Source organism: Trachemys scripta, chromosome 3 (assembly GCF_013100865.1).
Source record: "Trachemys scripta elegans isolate TJP31775 chromosome 3, CAS_Tse_1.0, whole genome shotgun sequence".
NCBI classification, from domain to species: Eukaryota; Metazoa; Chordata; order Testudines; family Emydidae; genus Trachemys; species Trachemys scripta.
This window is the reverse complement of record NC_048300.1, coordinates 143818339-143834399: the sequence shown is the minus strand read 5'-3', so window position 1 is coordinate 143834399 and position 16061 is coordinate 143818339. Positions and strand designations below refer to the sequence as shown.

The 16061-nt window shown below is 42.3% G+C and overlaps 1 protein-coding gene across 2 annotated transcripts in view; it reads right to left on the bottom strand.

The window, feature by feature from the left end:
• PHIP (pleckstrin homology domain interacting protein) overlaps positions 1–16061 on the bottom strand; it is a 339129-nt gene that overhangs the window by 83227 nt on the left and 239841 nt on the right. For both annotated transcript variants that reach the window (XM_034766155.1, XM_034766156.1), the window contains exon 23: positions 1198–1432. In XM_034766155.1, coding sequence (XP_034622046.1) covers positions 1198–1432 — 235 coding nt within the window. The remainder of the gene's footprint in view (positions 1–1197; positions 1433–16061) is intronic.

Sequence of the window (16061 nt, the reverse complement as noted above, 5' to 3'; positions counted from 1 at the left end):
CAGGATGGCCCGGAGCCTAATGTCCCTTTCTCTTTTGGTCCAAGGCTTAAACGACTTCCAAATCTTGCACGTTTCGCTGATATGGGTTACTCCCAAGCAGCGCAAACAGTCTGCGTGTGCATCACTTCTTGGCATAGAACGCCTACAAGAGCCGCACGACTTAAACCCTGGGGCGCGGGGCATACCCGGGCCCAGGCTCACTGACTAACTAAACAGCTAACTAACTACAGGTACTAATGTTGAACAAACAAACAGTTCTGGGGATGAGCTATAGCAAAGCTGGAGCAGAGCAGTTCCGACGCACCTTCACTGGCGGCAAGAAGGAACTGAGGGTGGGGGGAGCCCGCAGCTCCCCATATACCGTGCCAGGCAGACGCCACTCCAGAGGTTGCGGGGGCACTCCCCCCCATGGGTACTGCTAGGGGAAAAACTTGCAGCACTGGTGCATGTGGCGAGCACGCACACCTACTGTGGAATAGAGATGAGCAATCACTTGAAGAACTGGTTAAAACGTTATCCAGCCTAGTTTCCCAAATATATGCAAAGTCAAGGTCTCATCCACAATCATATCATAGATGGTGCTTTTATGCCAAGAAAAGGAGTGTGATATAAATACCTAGATAAATCAGCAATAGTAACTGATTTATTCTAATTAATGCAAGGTTGCTGGAGATCAAGGAGACTGCCACCTAATATCTTGCACTCCCTAGCACAGACTCCTGTTGAGACTGATCTCCAACATTTTATATCTGGATCCACACTTAATACTATTTTCTTGCCCAGGCTCCTTAAGCCACTTCCTACAAGGCCTCTATACTCCCAGTTGATGGTAACACTGCTTTATCTTCTTGGGCACCATAAAGTGGTCATAAAGTGTCACAGTCACAGCAAAGATTATACTCCTGGTTGTAGGGACACCAATATATTCAAGAGGTGAAACACCTCAAATTTAGATCATAATAAAAATAACCATTACAGAAACGATTCAGGCAAAGAAAAAACATTATGTGGAAACTTTACAATGGTCAATTAACATTTGTGATAATGGATATTTGCATAAATAAAATTTAAGAGGTGTTCTCAAATTATTAGAAAGTATTTTGGGTTTGCATAAACTCGTTTAAGTCTACTCATGACTTTTACTTCCTTTTGTAATACTAGGAATAAGTGTCCTATAAGCTATAAAATGTACCCAACCTTTTTTTTTCTCTCTTTGGGTTTCCTTTTCTTTGGTGATGTTGTCGGTCCATCTTTATCTTCATTCCCTTTTTTCCTTTCCTTTTTAATTTGCTTCTGTTTCTGTTTTTCAATCCCCTCTTCATCCTCTGAACTGCTCTCTGTTTTCTTGGTTTTAAGTTTAGGAATTTTCTTTGGTGGCTGCAGATTAATTCCTGCATCTGCGGTCCAGTCCGAGTAATCACTGGAATATTCACTAGAGTTGGTGAATGAAGGGACAAAGGAAGGAAGGGAATTAAAAATCAAGCAAAGAGCAAATTGCTTCACAAAGCAAATTCAGAGTAAACTCCTTTATACAATATTAATATAACCCCAGACAAGATTGTTAAGATTGGAGTTAAGGCTGTAATAAAAACACTATTGAAAAGTTGTAGTTAAAAAAGGAATAGAAACCCATAATATTTTAAGAGACAGTATATTAGGACTTCAGTTTAAAACATAATAGGATGTTCGGAAATTCATATTTACCATTCTGCCAACAATTTTAACTTCGTCCCTTTACTGGTTTTTAGCCTCTTTTACCAGCGGAACTGCACATAAATTCACAGATTTTAAAGTCATAGAGAGACCACTGATCATCTAGTTTGACCTATGGCATATAACCCAGGACAATCAATTTTTACATCAAGCCCAAAACTACAGTATGAGCAAGAGCGTATTTTTCAGAAAGATCTGTACTCTTGATTTAAGCACTTCAAGTGATTGATAATTCACCATATCCCTACGTAAACTATTCCAGTGGTTAATTACCTTCACTGTTAAAAATGTGTACCTTTTTTTAGTCTGAATTTGTCTAGTTTCAGTTTACAACCAGTGCATCTCATTATGTCTTTTTCTGCTAGATTAAAGAGTTTTCTGGTATCCGAAATCTCCCCCATGTAAGCACTTACATACTATAATCAAGTCACCTCTTAAGCTTTTCATAGATAAACTAAATAGATTGAGCTTCTTAAGTCTCACTATTAGGCATGTTTTACCAGACATCTAATCATTTTCTAAACTCTTTCTAATTTTTCAACATCCTTTCCAAAGACTGGACATCAGAAGTGGACACAGTATTCCAGTAATGACAGGTTTCAGAGTAGCAGCCGTGTTAGTCTGTATCCACAAAAAGAACAGGAGTACTTGTGGCACCTTAGAGACTAACAAATTTATTTGAGCATAAATTTTTGTGGGCTACAGCCCACTTCATCGGATGCATGCAGTGGAAAATACAGTAGGAAGATATATATATACACACAGAGAACATGAAACAATGGGTGTTACCATACACATTATAAGGAGAGTGGTCAGTTAAGATGAGTCATTATCAGCAGGAGAGAAAAAGAACTGTTTGTAGTGGTAATGAAAATGGCCCATTTCCAGCAATTGACAAGATGATGTGAGGAACTGTAGGGGAGAAAAATAAGCATGGGGAAATAGTTTTACTTTGTGTAATGGCCCATCCACTCCCAGTCTTTATTCAAGCCTAATTTAATGGTGTCCAATTTGCAAATTAATTCCAATTCAGCAGTCTCTCGTTGGAGTCTGTTTTAAAAGTTTTTTTGTTGTAATATTGCGACTTTTAGGTCTGTAATCGAGTGGCTAGGGAGATTGAAGCGTTCTCCAACTGGTTTTTGAATGTTATAATTCTTGATGTCTGATTTGTGTCCATTTATTCTTTTACGTAGAGACTGTCCGGTTTGGCCAACGTACATGGCAGAGGGGCATTGCTGGCACATATCACACTGGTAGATGTGCAGGTGAACGAGCCTCTGATAATGTGGCTGATGTGATTAGGTCCATCATAGGACCTAATCACGTCAGCCACACTATGATGGTACCATCTAGTCTGACACAGGCCATAGAACTTCCCCAAAAGAATATCTGAAGCCTATCTTTTAGAAAAACATCCAATCTTCAAACATAAGAACTGCCGTGCTCGGTCAGACCGATGGTCCATCTAGCGCAGTATCCTGTCTTCAACAATGGCCAATACCACAGCTTTGGAGAGCATACAGAACAGGGCAGTTGGGAGTGATTCACCCCTCTTCCTCTCCCACCTTCTGGCAGTCAGAGGTTTAGGTTCACCCTGAGAATGGGGTTGAATCCCTGACCATCTTGGCTAATAGCCATTGATGGACCTGTCCTCCATGAACTTACCCCATTCTTTTTTGAACCCAGTTATACTTTTGGCCATCACAACATCCCAGGGCAACAAGTTCCACAGGTTAATTCCTCTTCTTTTCATGCTGCCTATTAATTTCACCAGTGACCTCTAGTTTTTGTATTGCGGGAAAGGGTAAATAAAACTTCTCTATTCCCTTTTTTCCACACCACTCAAACTGAACAGCCCTAATCTTTTTAGTCTCTTCTCATATGGAAGCAGTTCCATACTCTTGATCATCTTTGTTGCCCTTCTCTAAACTTTCCCAGTCCCAGTATATATATATATATATATTTACATAGGATGACCAAAACTGGACACAGTATTCAAGGTATGCATGCACCATGGATTTATTAAGTGGCATAATGATATTTTCTGCCTTTTCTATCCCTTTCCTAATACTTCCTAACACACTGTTAGCTTTTGTGATCATTGCAGCACATTAAGCTGAAGTTTTCAGAGAACTGTCCATCTCTACTAGATCTCTTTCCTGAGTGGTAACAGCTAATTTAGAACCTATCATTATATATGTGTAGTTGGGATTATTTTTTTCTAATATGCATTACTCTGCACTTATCAATGCTGAATTTCATCTGCCATTTTGTTGCCTAGGCACCCAGTTTTGTGAGCTCTCCCTGTAGCTCTTCACAGTCAGATTTGGACTTAACTATCTTGAAAAACTGTGTATCACCTGCAAACTTTGCCACTTCACTGTTCACTCCCTTTTCCAGATCATTAATGAATATGCTGAACAGCACAGGTCCCAGTACAGATCCTTAGGGGAAACTACTGCTCACCTCTCTCCATTGTGAACAATAACCATGTATTCCTGCCCTTTGTTTCCTATCTTTTAACCAGTTACTGATCACTGAGAGAACCTTCCCTTATAATCCCATGAATACTTAGTTTTCTTAAGAGCCTTTGGTGAGGGACTTTATCAAGCCAAGTACACTAAACTGGCTAGATCACCCTTACCCACATGCTTGTTGACACCCTCAAAGAATTTTAATACATTCGTGAGGCATAACTTCCCTTTACAAAAGCTGTTTTGCTTTGTGTAGTGTGGAAGTGGGTTGAGGGCATAGAAATGTACAAGGCTGGCTTTGTTTCTGTGTGCTGGATATTTCCCTGTGCAGTTAAGCAGTACGGGTGTTGCTGCACACTGAGATTTCATGGGAATCCTCCAGAGAGACTCTAGGAAACTTTCCTGGAGGGTACTCGGCAATCCTCTGCCAAAGGTTCCTTGGCAGAGCTGCTTTGTTCCTTCCCCCATTGAAGGAAACTTTCCCATGCCATTCTGCAATCACTTGAGCAGGGACCAAAGTGGCATACAGGTGAGAAGCATAGGGGGACTAGGTTGGAAGCTGCAAGCGTGCAGCAGATGCACCCTTGCTTCGTTGTTTCTTCTCAGGAATGAGATATCTGTTACAATGACAATATGCTAAATTTTCCTGCCCTTTTCCACAGACGGGAGAGCCTCTGGAAAGGGGCAGGAAAATTTAGAATATTGTCCCTAGTTAACTGCACCATGGCCTTTTCATATTGCTTTTCTACTCATGTACAATGCCCCCCACCCCGAAGTAAACTCACCATGCTTGGGGTGTTCGCTAACATGTGTGCTTGTCAAGGGTCAGTGAGAAAGTGATTGGTATGTTACTAAAGGTGTATTTTAATGGACTATTTCAATGCTGTGCGTGTCCTTAATCATGCTTCTGTGTTTTGTTCCTTGTGCTTCTGCAGATGTGGCCTTCAGAGGCACCATCTACACACCGTCAGAGCACCTCCACCACATAAGAAAGCACCCAACATGGAGCAAGGAGGACATGTTCCGGGAGCTGCTGCAATAACACTGCTCTACAGCCAAAATGCTTCTGAAATAAATGTAGTCAAACTTTACTAATTCTGGGTCACTGAGAACGAAAATGATGCTTAAAATTGTTGATTGGCTCTAGTTTTCAAGATATGCTATTGGGTCAGTATATACGACCCTTGACTTGGGAATGGCGGAGGATAAGTTAGTTATAAATGGAAAGGGATCTCAATTTAAACCAGAAATGACTAAAATACATCTTTGACTGGATCTATGAATAAATCTATGACTGGGTTTGGACAGTACTTGCTTTTTAGGCAAAACAATGAATGATGCAATCTGAAGCTGGTATTGCGTCATACATGATATGAACTGCATCATGTTATTCCTAGAAGTCATGGATGATGCAATCATAACGAAGCTTACATCACTCTGCTGAATAAATTGCCCTATATCAGCTCTAGAAATCATACAGTGTCGTGCTCTCTTATTTGTCAGTGTTTGATTTTGCAAAGGGACACATTTCTGTTTAGCCAGAGTGAGCAGAGATGCCTCGTACTTGTGTGAACAGTGCAGATAACTTCTGCTATGTTTGTGGTGAAGTGACTTTTGCATCACAAAAGCGCAGTATAACCACTATGGTTAAGAAAGCCTATCACCTTTATTTTGGCTGCAAAATTGGAGATCAGGACAAGAGGTGGGCCCCACACATATTCTGCAACACTTGTGCAACAAATCTTCGCCAGTGGTTGAACAGGAAAAGGAAATCTATGCCTTTTGCAGCGCCAATGATTTGGAGAGAACCAACAGATCATACCAGCAATTGTTACTTCTGCATGGTGCCTCCAGTTGGGAAAGGTGTGTCAAAGAACAAGAAGTGGACTGTGCATTATCCAAACATTCCATCAGTTATACGCCCAGTACCCCACGGAGAAGGACTGACGGTTTCTGATGCACCAGAATCATTATCACTTGAGTCAGACGAGGAAGAGGATGAAACTTCTGGTCCTGAACCATCAATGTCACAGGACCCACATTTTCTCCCATCCTCCTCCTCTGAACCACACCTCATAACACAAGGTGAACTGAATGTCCTTGTCAGGGATTTGGAATTACCCAAGAGTAAGGCAGAGCTGTTGGGCTCCAGACTACAGCAGTGGAATCTCCTGGCAGGTGATGTTAGAGTTTCCATGTTCCATGACCGTCAAAAGGATCTTGTCCCATTCTTCTTCATGGAAGGTGACCTTGTTGCCTGCAACAACATCGATGGTGTGATGGCAGCCCTCAACACCGTTCACGAGCCAGATGAGTGGAGACTGTTCATTGATTCATTGAAGACGAGTCTTAAAGCTGTTTTACTGCATAATGGCAATGTTTTGCCATCAATTCCAGTTGGTCATGCAGTCCATATGAAGGAAACCTATGACAACATGAAACAACTTTTGAGGTGCATAAACTATGACCAACATCAGTGGCAGCTTTGTGGCCATTTGAAGGTTGTTGCTCTCTTGCTTGGTCTGCAGACTGGATACACAAAGTACTGCTGTTTTCTCTGCGAATGGGATAGTCGTGCAAGAGATTCCCACTACATCAAGAAAGATTGGCCACTCCGACAGTCATTGGAGCCTGGGAGGAAAAGTGTTCAGCATCCACCACTTGTTGAATCAAGGAAGATTTTGTCACCACCCTTACACATCAAGCTGGGTCTGATGAAGAACTTTGTCAAGGCCATTAACAAAACACAAGCAGCTTTCAAGTACCTCTGTGGAAAATTTCCAAGGTTAAGTGAAGCTAAGATAAAGGAAGGTGTCTTTGTTGGTCCTCAGATTCGTTAACTTCTTCGAGAGGATGCATTTGACCATGCAGTGCGTGGCAAGGAAAAGACGGCATGGAAAGCCTTCCAGTTAGTGACAATAAATTTTCTCGGAAACAACAAGGCAGACAACTACAGGTTGTTGGTGGAAAACCTCCTCAAGACATACAAAAGCCTTGGTTGCAAAATGTCACTAAAGATACATTTTTTGCACTCATCTAGATTTTTTTCCACCGAACTGCGGAGCAGTGAGCGACGAGCACGGCGAGCGATTTCACCAGGACATTGCAACAATGGAGAAACGCTATCAGAGCAAATGGAGCCCATCAATGCTTGAAGACTATTGCTGGACAGTGACAAGAGATGCTCCATTTAATGAATACAAGAGACAAGCCAAGAAGCGCCGAGTAGACACTGAATAGGACTAAACTATGTACAGAATAGTTTTTTGCCTTTTGTTTCATAATAAATTTTATTTATAGAACCCTTTTGCTGATTTTTAAAGTGTTACATAAACAGGACAGGTGAAATATTATCATGTAAAGCAACCATAAACACATGAAAAGACCCAGGTTTACAATTTATGATAAAAACTCTATCTACACAATATACATAGAAATAAAATGTAAAAACTTAAATATCTTAGAAACAGTATCCAATCAGTTATTTTAATTGTTATATTTGAATTCAGCACATCAAAATACATAATAAATAGCATATTTTATCTCTGAAGCAGACGACTTCTCAAAAATTGTAGACCAATGTAATCAGATGCAGAAAAGAGGGAGTGCATGCAGTGGAGGGAAATCGAAAGGCAGGACACAAAAGAAAACGAGGCCTTTGTTAAAGACCCTACTGAGGATAATTAAAGTTATGGAGGCACAAACTCAGATGCTGAAGTCCCTCGTAACACTCCAGTCGGAGCAGATGCCTGCTCGCCCACCCCTTCAGCACATTCAAAACTCTTTCTCATGCCCTCCCCAAACTCCACCCGCACATTACTTTCCACTTCCTACAAAAACAACAAGGAGTCCGGTGGCACCTTAAAGACTAACAGATTTATTTGTGCAAAAACTTTCGTGGGTAAAAAACCCCATTTCTTCAGATGAATGCAATGAAAATTACAGATACAGGCATAAATATTGCAGTGTTGACAAGGCCAATTCAGTCAGGGTGGATGTGGTTCACTCCCAATAATTGAGGAGGAGGTGTCAGTACCAAGAGAGGGAAAATTGCTTTTGTAGTGAGCCAGCCATTCCCAGTCCCTATTCAAGCCCAAATTAATGATTTTAAGTTTGCAAATGACTTGTAGCTCTGCAGTTTCTCTTTGAAGTCTATTTTTGAAGTTTTTTTGTTGCAGGATGGCTACTTTTAAATCTGTTATTGACTGCCCAGGAGACTGAAGTGTTCTCCCACTGGCTTTTGTATGTTACCATTCCTGATGTCTGATTTGTGTCCATTTATTCTTTTACATAGAGACTGTCCAGTTTGGCCAATGTACATAGTAGAGGGGAATCATTGGCACATGATGGCATATATCACATTAGTGGATGTGCAGGTGAATGAGCTGCTGATGGTGTGGCTCATGTGGTTGGATCCTCTGATGGTGTTGCTAGAGTAGATATGGGGACAGAGTAGGCAACGGGGTTTGTTACAGGGATTGGTTCCTGGGTTAGTGTTTCTGTGGTGTGGTGTGTAGTTGCTGATGAGTATTTGTTTCAGGTTGGGGGGCTGTCTGTAAGCGAGGACTGGCCTGCCTCCCAAGGTCTGTGAGAGTGAGGGATTGTTTTCCAGGATAGGTTGTAGATCGGGGTGTGTGTGTTGGGGGGGGGGGGGGGTGTTAGTGGTTTCTGCGCAATAAAATCAAACTTTTTGAATGATAAGTAATCTTCATTTGTTTCCTGCAAATTGTAATAGCAGGTGGCAACAACCCATACGGAAGCAGTTTAATCATTTGCTTACATGGAATCATAGGCCACAAAAATCACAAATTCGATTTCCGTAAGCACTGCAGTACCGAGCTTAGCAATATACATTACCTGTTCTCAATTTCAAGGTATTCCCTGAAAGCCTCCCTGATTCAAACTGCCCCGTTGTGCCCCTCTAATAGCCCTGGTATCTGGCTGCTCAAAATCAGCTTGCCTCTGCAATCCACCCCTGAGCAAACTTTTCAGCCTTACCTTCACAAATATTGTGCAACATACCTCTATGACCATGGGAGTATTATCCTCATTGAGGTCTAACCTACCATAAAGGCATCACCAGTGTGCCTTTAAATTACTAAATACGCATTCCACTAAATACACTCAGCCTATTGTTGAAGCACTCTTTACTGCTATCCAGGTTTCCCATGTAAGGCTTCATGAGCCATGGTATTAAGGGGTATGCCGGATCTCCCAGGATCACTATGGGTATTTCAACATCCCCCACTTTAATCTTCTGGTCTGGAAAGAAAGTCCCCACTTGCAGCTTTCTGTACAGGCTGGTGTTCCTGAAAATATGAGATATGAGTCAACAGTGTGCCCTTGTTGCCAAGAAGGCTAACGGCATATTGGGCTGCATTAGTAGAAGCGTTGCCAGCAGACCGAGGGAAGTGATTATTCCCCTCTATTTGGTACTGGTGAGGCCACATCTGGAGTACTGCGTCCAGTTTTGGGCCCCCCCACTACTGAAGGGATGTGGATAAATTGGAGAGAGTCCAGCGGAGGGCAACGAAAATGATATGGGGACTAGGGCACATGACTTATGAGGAGAGGCTGAGGGAACTGGGCTTATTTAGTCTGCAGAAAAGAAGAGTGAGGGGGATTTGATAGCCACCTTCAACTACCTGAAGGGGGGTTCCAAAGAGGATGGAGCTCACCTGTTTTCAGTGGTGGCAGACGACAGAACAAGGAGCAATGGTTTCAAGTTGCAGTGGGGGCGGGGGGGGGGGTCTAGGCTGGATATTAGGAAAAACTATTTTACTAGGAGGGTGGTGAAACACTGGAATGGGTTACCTGGGGAAGTGGTGGAATCTCCATCCTTAGAGGTTTTTAAGGCCCGGCTTGACAAAGCCCTGGCTGGGATGATTTAGTTGGGGTTGGTCCTGCTTTGGGGGGGGGGTTGGACTAGATGACCTCCTGAGTTCTCTTCCAACCCTAATCTTCTATGATTCTATTATACGTGCATCAAGCACCTTTCCAGACCACCCCATATTGATCCCAGTGAAACGCCTGCGGTGATACAGAAGCACCTGCAGCACCATGGAGAAGTACCACTTCCTATTGCAAGGTGGTCCGGTTCCAAAATTGGAATATGCATGCCATTTACTGCCCCTCCACAGTTAGGGAAACCCATTTCTTCAAAGCCATCCACTATTTCATGCACATTGCCAAGAGTCACGGTCCTACATAGTAGGATGAGATTAATGGTCCTGCACACTTGCGTTAATGCAGCCCCTACGGTTGACTTCCCGACTCCAAACTGATTTGCAACTGACCGGTAGCAGTCTGGAGTCACCATACAGCAATCACCATGCACTTCTCTGCCAAGAGGGCAGCTCTTATTTGGGTGTCCTTGAGCCACAGGGCTCGGGCGAGCTCCACATGCAGTTCCAAGAAGGTTGCTTTCCTCATCTGAAAATTCTGTAGCCACTGCTCATCATCCCAGACCTGCATGGGACTATGATCCCACCACTCAGTGCTAGTTTCCCAAGCCCAAAAGCAACGGTCCGTGTTCAGCTGTTCCTTGAATGCCAAAAGTAATCTAATGTTGCTCCTATCCATGTCAGACAGCATGTCAGGCAACTGTGAATCCTGCTGAGTTAGGAACTTCATGATTACCTGCACTGCCATTCACGATGTGTTACTGATTGCTAGCAGAGCATTGGAGAGCAGAGCGGGATCCATCCTTTCATACAGAAATGGCGGGGTGAACAGCAAACAAAGGCTGTTGAAAAATGCCGTGAACCAAAGATGGAAGCACATGGAATGCTAGGACAGAAAGTAGTGCATCATGGGTGGTTAAGCCAGGACCCATGATGCGCTGTGATTCAATCTGCCTTCCCACAAAAGTCTAGCAGTAGAAGGTGGTGAGCTGAATTGTGGGATAGCTACCCACAGTGCACTGCTCTCACTGTCAATGCTAGTGCCTCAAGTGTGGACGTGCTCTGCCAACAAAGGGAGTGTAGTGTGAACATGCTAACAAAACTCTGCAGTGTAGACAAGGCCTATGGCAAGCACACATACCTTCCTTTGTGCAGGACACACCTTTGATTTCTGCCTGGGCGGGGCTGCAGTGTTTGGAACATGTTTTAATAACATCATACAGGGGAATCTTATAACTTCACATGCAATGTTGCCAAACATGTTTTACCAGGACAATGCTGACCTGCAAATTATGAGTTTTCAAATGATACTTTATAAGCATACTTTGTACAAAATATATTACAATAGGGTGTGAACATAGGGGTGTATTCCATCACAGACAGTACTTTAGATTTGTCATTCACTTAGATTTAAAAATTATTAGTGATGAAGAATCTACTACAACGACCCTTATTGAATTGTTCCAATGGTTAATTACGCTCACTGTTAAAAATTTACCCCATTTCCAGTCTGAATTCGACTTTCAGACATTGGATCATGTTATACCCCACTCTATTACTAGACTGAAAAGTCCATTATTAAATATTTGTTTCCTATGTAGGCACTTATACATTGAAATCAATTCAGCTCTTAACTTTCTCTTTGCTAAAATAAATAGATTGAAGTCCTTTAGTCTGTAAGGTAGGTGTCTACTCCTTTAATCATTTTCATGACTCCTCTCTGAACCCTCTCCAATTTATCAACTTATTTTTTGAATTGTGGACACCAGAACTGGATGCAGTATTCCAGCAGCAGCTGCACCAGTGCTGAATGCAGAGGCAAAATAATCTCTCTACTACTTGAGATTCCCCTGTTTATGCATCTAAGGATCGCATCAGCCTTTTTGGCCACAGCATCATATTGGGAGCTCATGTTCATCATATCCACCTCCCCTCCCCAAATCTTCTTATAGAGTTACTGCTTCCCAGGATAGAATCTCCCATCCTGTACAGCCTACATTCTTTATTTCTAGATATGCACATTTAGCCATATTAAAAAGTATATTTTTTGCTTGCACTCAACTTGCCAATCGATCCAGATCACTTTCTATTAATGACCTGTCCTCTTCATTGTTTACCACTCTCTCAATTTTTTGTTATCTGCAAACTTTATCAGTGATTATTTTATGTTTTACTCCAAGTCATTCATGAAAATATTAAATAGAGTAAGGCCAAGAACCAATCTTTGCAGGACCCCTCTAAAACACACCTGCTCAATGATGATTCCACATTTACAATTACATTTTGAGAAGTATCAATTAGCCAGTTTTTAATCTATTTCATTTGTGCCACATAAATTTTACATCATTCTAGTTTCTTTAATCAAAATGTCACATGTACCAAGTCAAATGTATTTGAAGTATATTATATGAACACTATTACCTTCATCAACCAAGCTTGAAATCTAATTTTAAAAAAGATATCAAGTTAGTTTGCCAGGATCTATTTTCCATAAATTCATATTGATTTGCATTAATCATATCATCTTCCTTTAGTTCCTTATTATTCCAGAACCATATCAGCCACTCCATTACCATGCCTAGGATCCATGACATACTGACAGGCCTATAATTACCTGGATCATCCCATTGACCCTTTTTAAAAACTGGCACAACATTAGCTTTCTTTCAGTCTTCTGGAACTTCCCTAGTGCTCCAAGACTTATTGAAAATTAATATTAACAGTCCAGTGAGCTCCTCAGCTAGCTCTTTTAAAACTCTTGGATGCAAGTTCTCTGAATCTGCTGATTTAAAAATCTCTAACTTTAGTAGCTGCTGTTTAACTTCCTTCTGAGATACTTGTGGAATGGAAAAAGTTATCATCATATGAAGAAACTACATCATCTGTTTTTTCCCCAAATACAGAGCAGAAATATTTATTGAACACTTCTGCCTTTTCTGCATTATCACTGATAATTCTACCATTTCTATCTAGTAATAAACCAATACCATTGTCAAGATTCGTTTTGTTCCTAAGACATTTATGCTCCTCCTTATTGTCCTTATCTCTGCTGGATAGTTTTCTCTTTGTGTCTCTTTATTTCCCCTACCAATTTTCCACAATTCCTAGCTTCTGATTTATATTCATAACTACAACTCCCCTTTCTTCCATTCGTTATAGGTATATATTTTATAGCTGCTTCCACTTCCCCTCTAAATCAGGTCAGTTTTTGATTGTGGCTTTTGGGGCACCTAATGAAGCATTCTTAAACAATTCCCAATTATCACTGACATTTTTCTGGTTACATTCTTCCTCCTGATTTGGCTCATAATTGTTTTCAGCTTTGTGAAACTGGCCCTATTAAAACATCAAGTATATATATTACTGGTCTGGATTTTATTTAGTTTGCACATTATAAATATGACCAAGTTGTGATCACTTGTACCCAAGCGACCATTAATTTTTTGTTTTGTGGTTAATTCCTCTTATCTGTCAATGAATCCTAACACAGAATTTCCTTGTGTTTGCTGCAACACTTTTTGAATTAGGATATTGTCAACTGTAATATTTAGAAATTACAAGGTTATTTTAGTATTGGCAGTATGAGACCTCCAGCATATGTCATTCAAATTGAAGTCCCCCATTATCATGCAATTTCCCCCCCATGCAATATACATGCCCTATGGGTGCTCCACTGTAGGTGTATCTGTGCTCCTGCACCTCTAATCGCAGATTTTAGCTAGCAGTGTCTATTCAGCCCACACATGTGCTTTCCCTCCCTTGGGGTCTGCCTCGAGACTATCTAGCACTGCATGGGCAAACCCCACTCAGTTTATTCTCTGTCGCAGAGCCCCTTATGGAGAACTCCAAAGTAGAGTAGAGAAAGGTGGTTTGTGGAGCATCCATAGGGACACACATTTCAAAGAACCAATGTGAGTAACTTGGAATCCTTTCAATTTTTGTAGGTAAGTACATTGAGTGGTTGACTTTCGGCTGTGAAGCAACACGTCTTTCACCTCATCAGAGCATTCTATCTCTATGTCTTGGAACCAAGAAGGAGCCAAGCCTGGAGGTGGAGGACCCGCAGGTTGGAATGAAGAATCAGCCCATTGCTTTGAGAGAGAAGCTGGGGAATGGGCCTGAGAGGAACCAGAGAACATATTGCCATCTGTGTCAGATAAGGGAACCAGACTTGTCTTGGCCAGGAGGGGTCACTCAGAATAACTTGCTTTGTCTCATCGATTTTTCAACAGGAGCTTGCATACAAAAGGAAATGGGGAAAAGACATAGAAGAGGTCCCTGTCCCATGGGAGGATGAGGGCGTCTCCTAGTGAATGTTTCCCCAGGTCAGCCCTAAAGCAGTAACGACAACATTTCTTGTTCCAGTAAGTGGCAAAAAGATCTGTAGTTGGGGTTCCCCAAAGGGCGAATATGACTCAAAGCATCTTTGAGTTCAGTTCCCATTTGTGGTTGTGAGAAAAGTACCGGCAGACTGCTGGCTGTCACATTTTGTATCTCTGGTAGATAGAGAGCTGAGATGAGCATATTGTGACAGATGCACCAATTCCAAAGTTTGAGTACTTCCGTGCAGAGTGAGGGAGATCTGGTGCCACCCTGGCGACTTACATAAAACATACAGGTCATATTGTCCATCATGACCTTTGAATGGGTGTTCTTGATGGAAGGCAAAGAGTGTGCCCAGGCGTTCCTGATTGCCGTTAGCTCCAAAACATTGATATGGAGGGTCGCTTCTGTGGAAGACCACTTGCCTTGAACCTTGCGGTTGTGTAAGTGAGCTCCCCAGCCTATTAGGGAGGCATACGGCATTAGAGACAGTGGCGATGGTGGCTGCACGAATGAAATGCCTGCTCGGACATTGGATGGGTCTTTCCACCAGTCCTGGGAATGCTTTACTGTAGAGGGCAGTGACATCAGTTTGGTTAGTCTATCCCCATTCGGGGAATAGACAGAAGTGAGCCACATCAGAAGACACCTCATGAATATCCAGTGTTTGGGGTGACGAAGGTGCAGGCTGCCATATGACCTAGCTGAAGGCAGTTCCTGGCTGATGTTTAAGGGCTGGCCTGAACTGTCTCTATGAGACTCATAAGGGTGGTGAGTCTGCGTAAAAGGAGTAATGCTCTTGCTTGTACTGTACTGAGGTTGGCACCAATAAATTCCAGTTCCTGTACTGGGTCAGGGTCAATTTCTGTAAGTTGAGCTACAGACCCAGCTGTGCAAATGTGTGCATAGTCGCCTGGATGGCTTGTACTGTGTCCTGAAATGAGGGAACCCTGAGGAGGCAGGTTGTCTAGGTATGGGTAGATCGTAATGCCCAATGTGCACCACTACGACAGAGAGATCCTTGGAGAATACCCTGGATGCAGACGAGAGGCAGAATGGGAACACCCTGTACTAATAATGGTCCTGCCCGAAGGTAAACTGTAGGAATCTCCTGTGTGACAGTCTTTTCAAGAAATGGAAATAGGCATCTTGTAGGTCAAAGGCTGAAAAACAATCTCTTTGCTCTAGAGCTGGAATAATGGCTAGCTCTAGATGGTCTACTGTGACCATCTTGAACTTCTGCATCTTCATATATTTAATACCCTTAGATCTAGAATGGGTCTCCCATGTCCCTTCGCCTAGAGGATCAAGGAATAATGGGAGTAAAACCCCTTGCCCCCAAGTTGTGCCAGGACTGGTTCTATGTCCCCTAGGTGTAACAGATATATTTTCTGGCAAAGTAGGTTCTCGTGAGAAGGGTCTCTGAAGAGGGATGAGAAAGGAGCGTGGGAATGGAGGAGGAACATGAATTAAATGGCATGACCCTTCGAAATAATCTTCAAGATCCATCTGTCAGCAGTTATCCTCTCCCAGTTGCTATGAAAGAGGGCCAGGCGACTTCCGAAGGGGCATGGCAGGTGTGTAGATGGCAGCTGATGTTGCAATGTATAGTTGTTCGGGCCCTCAACCAACCAACCAACCAGAAGTG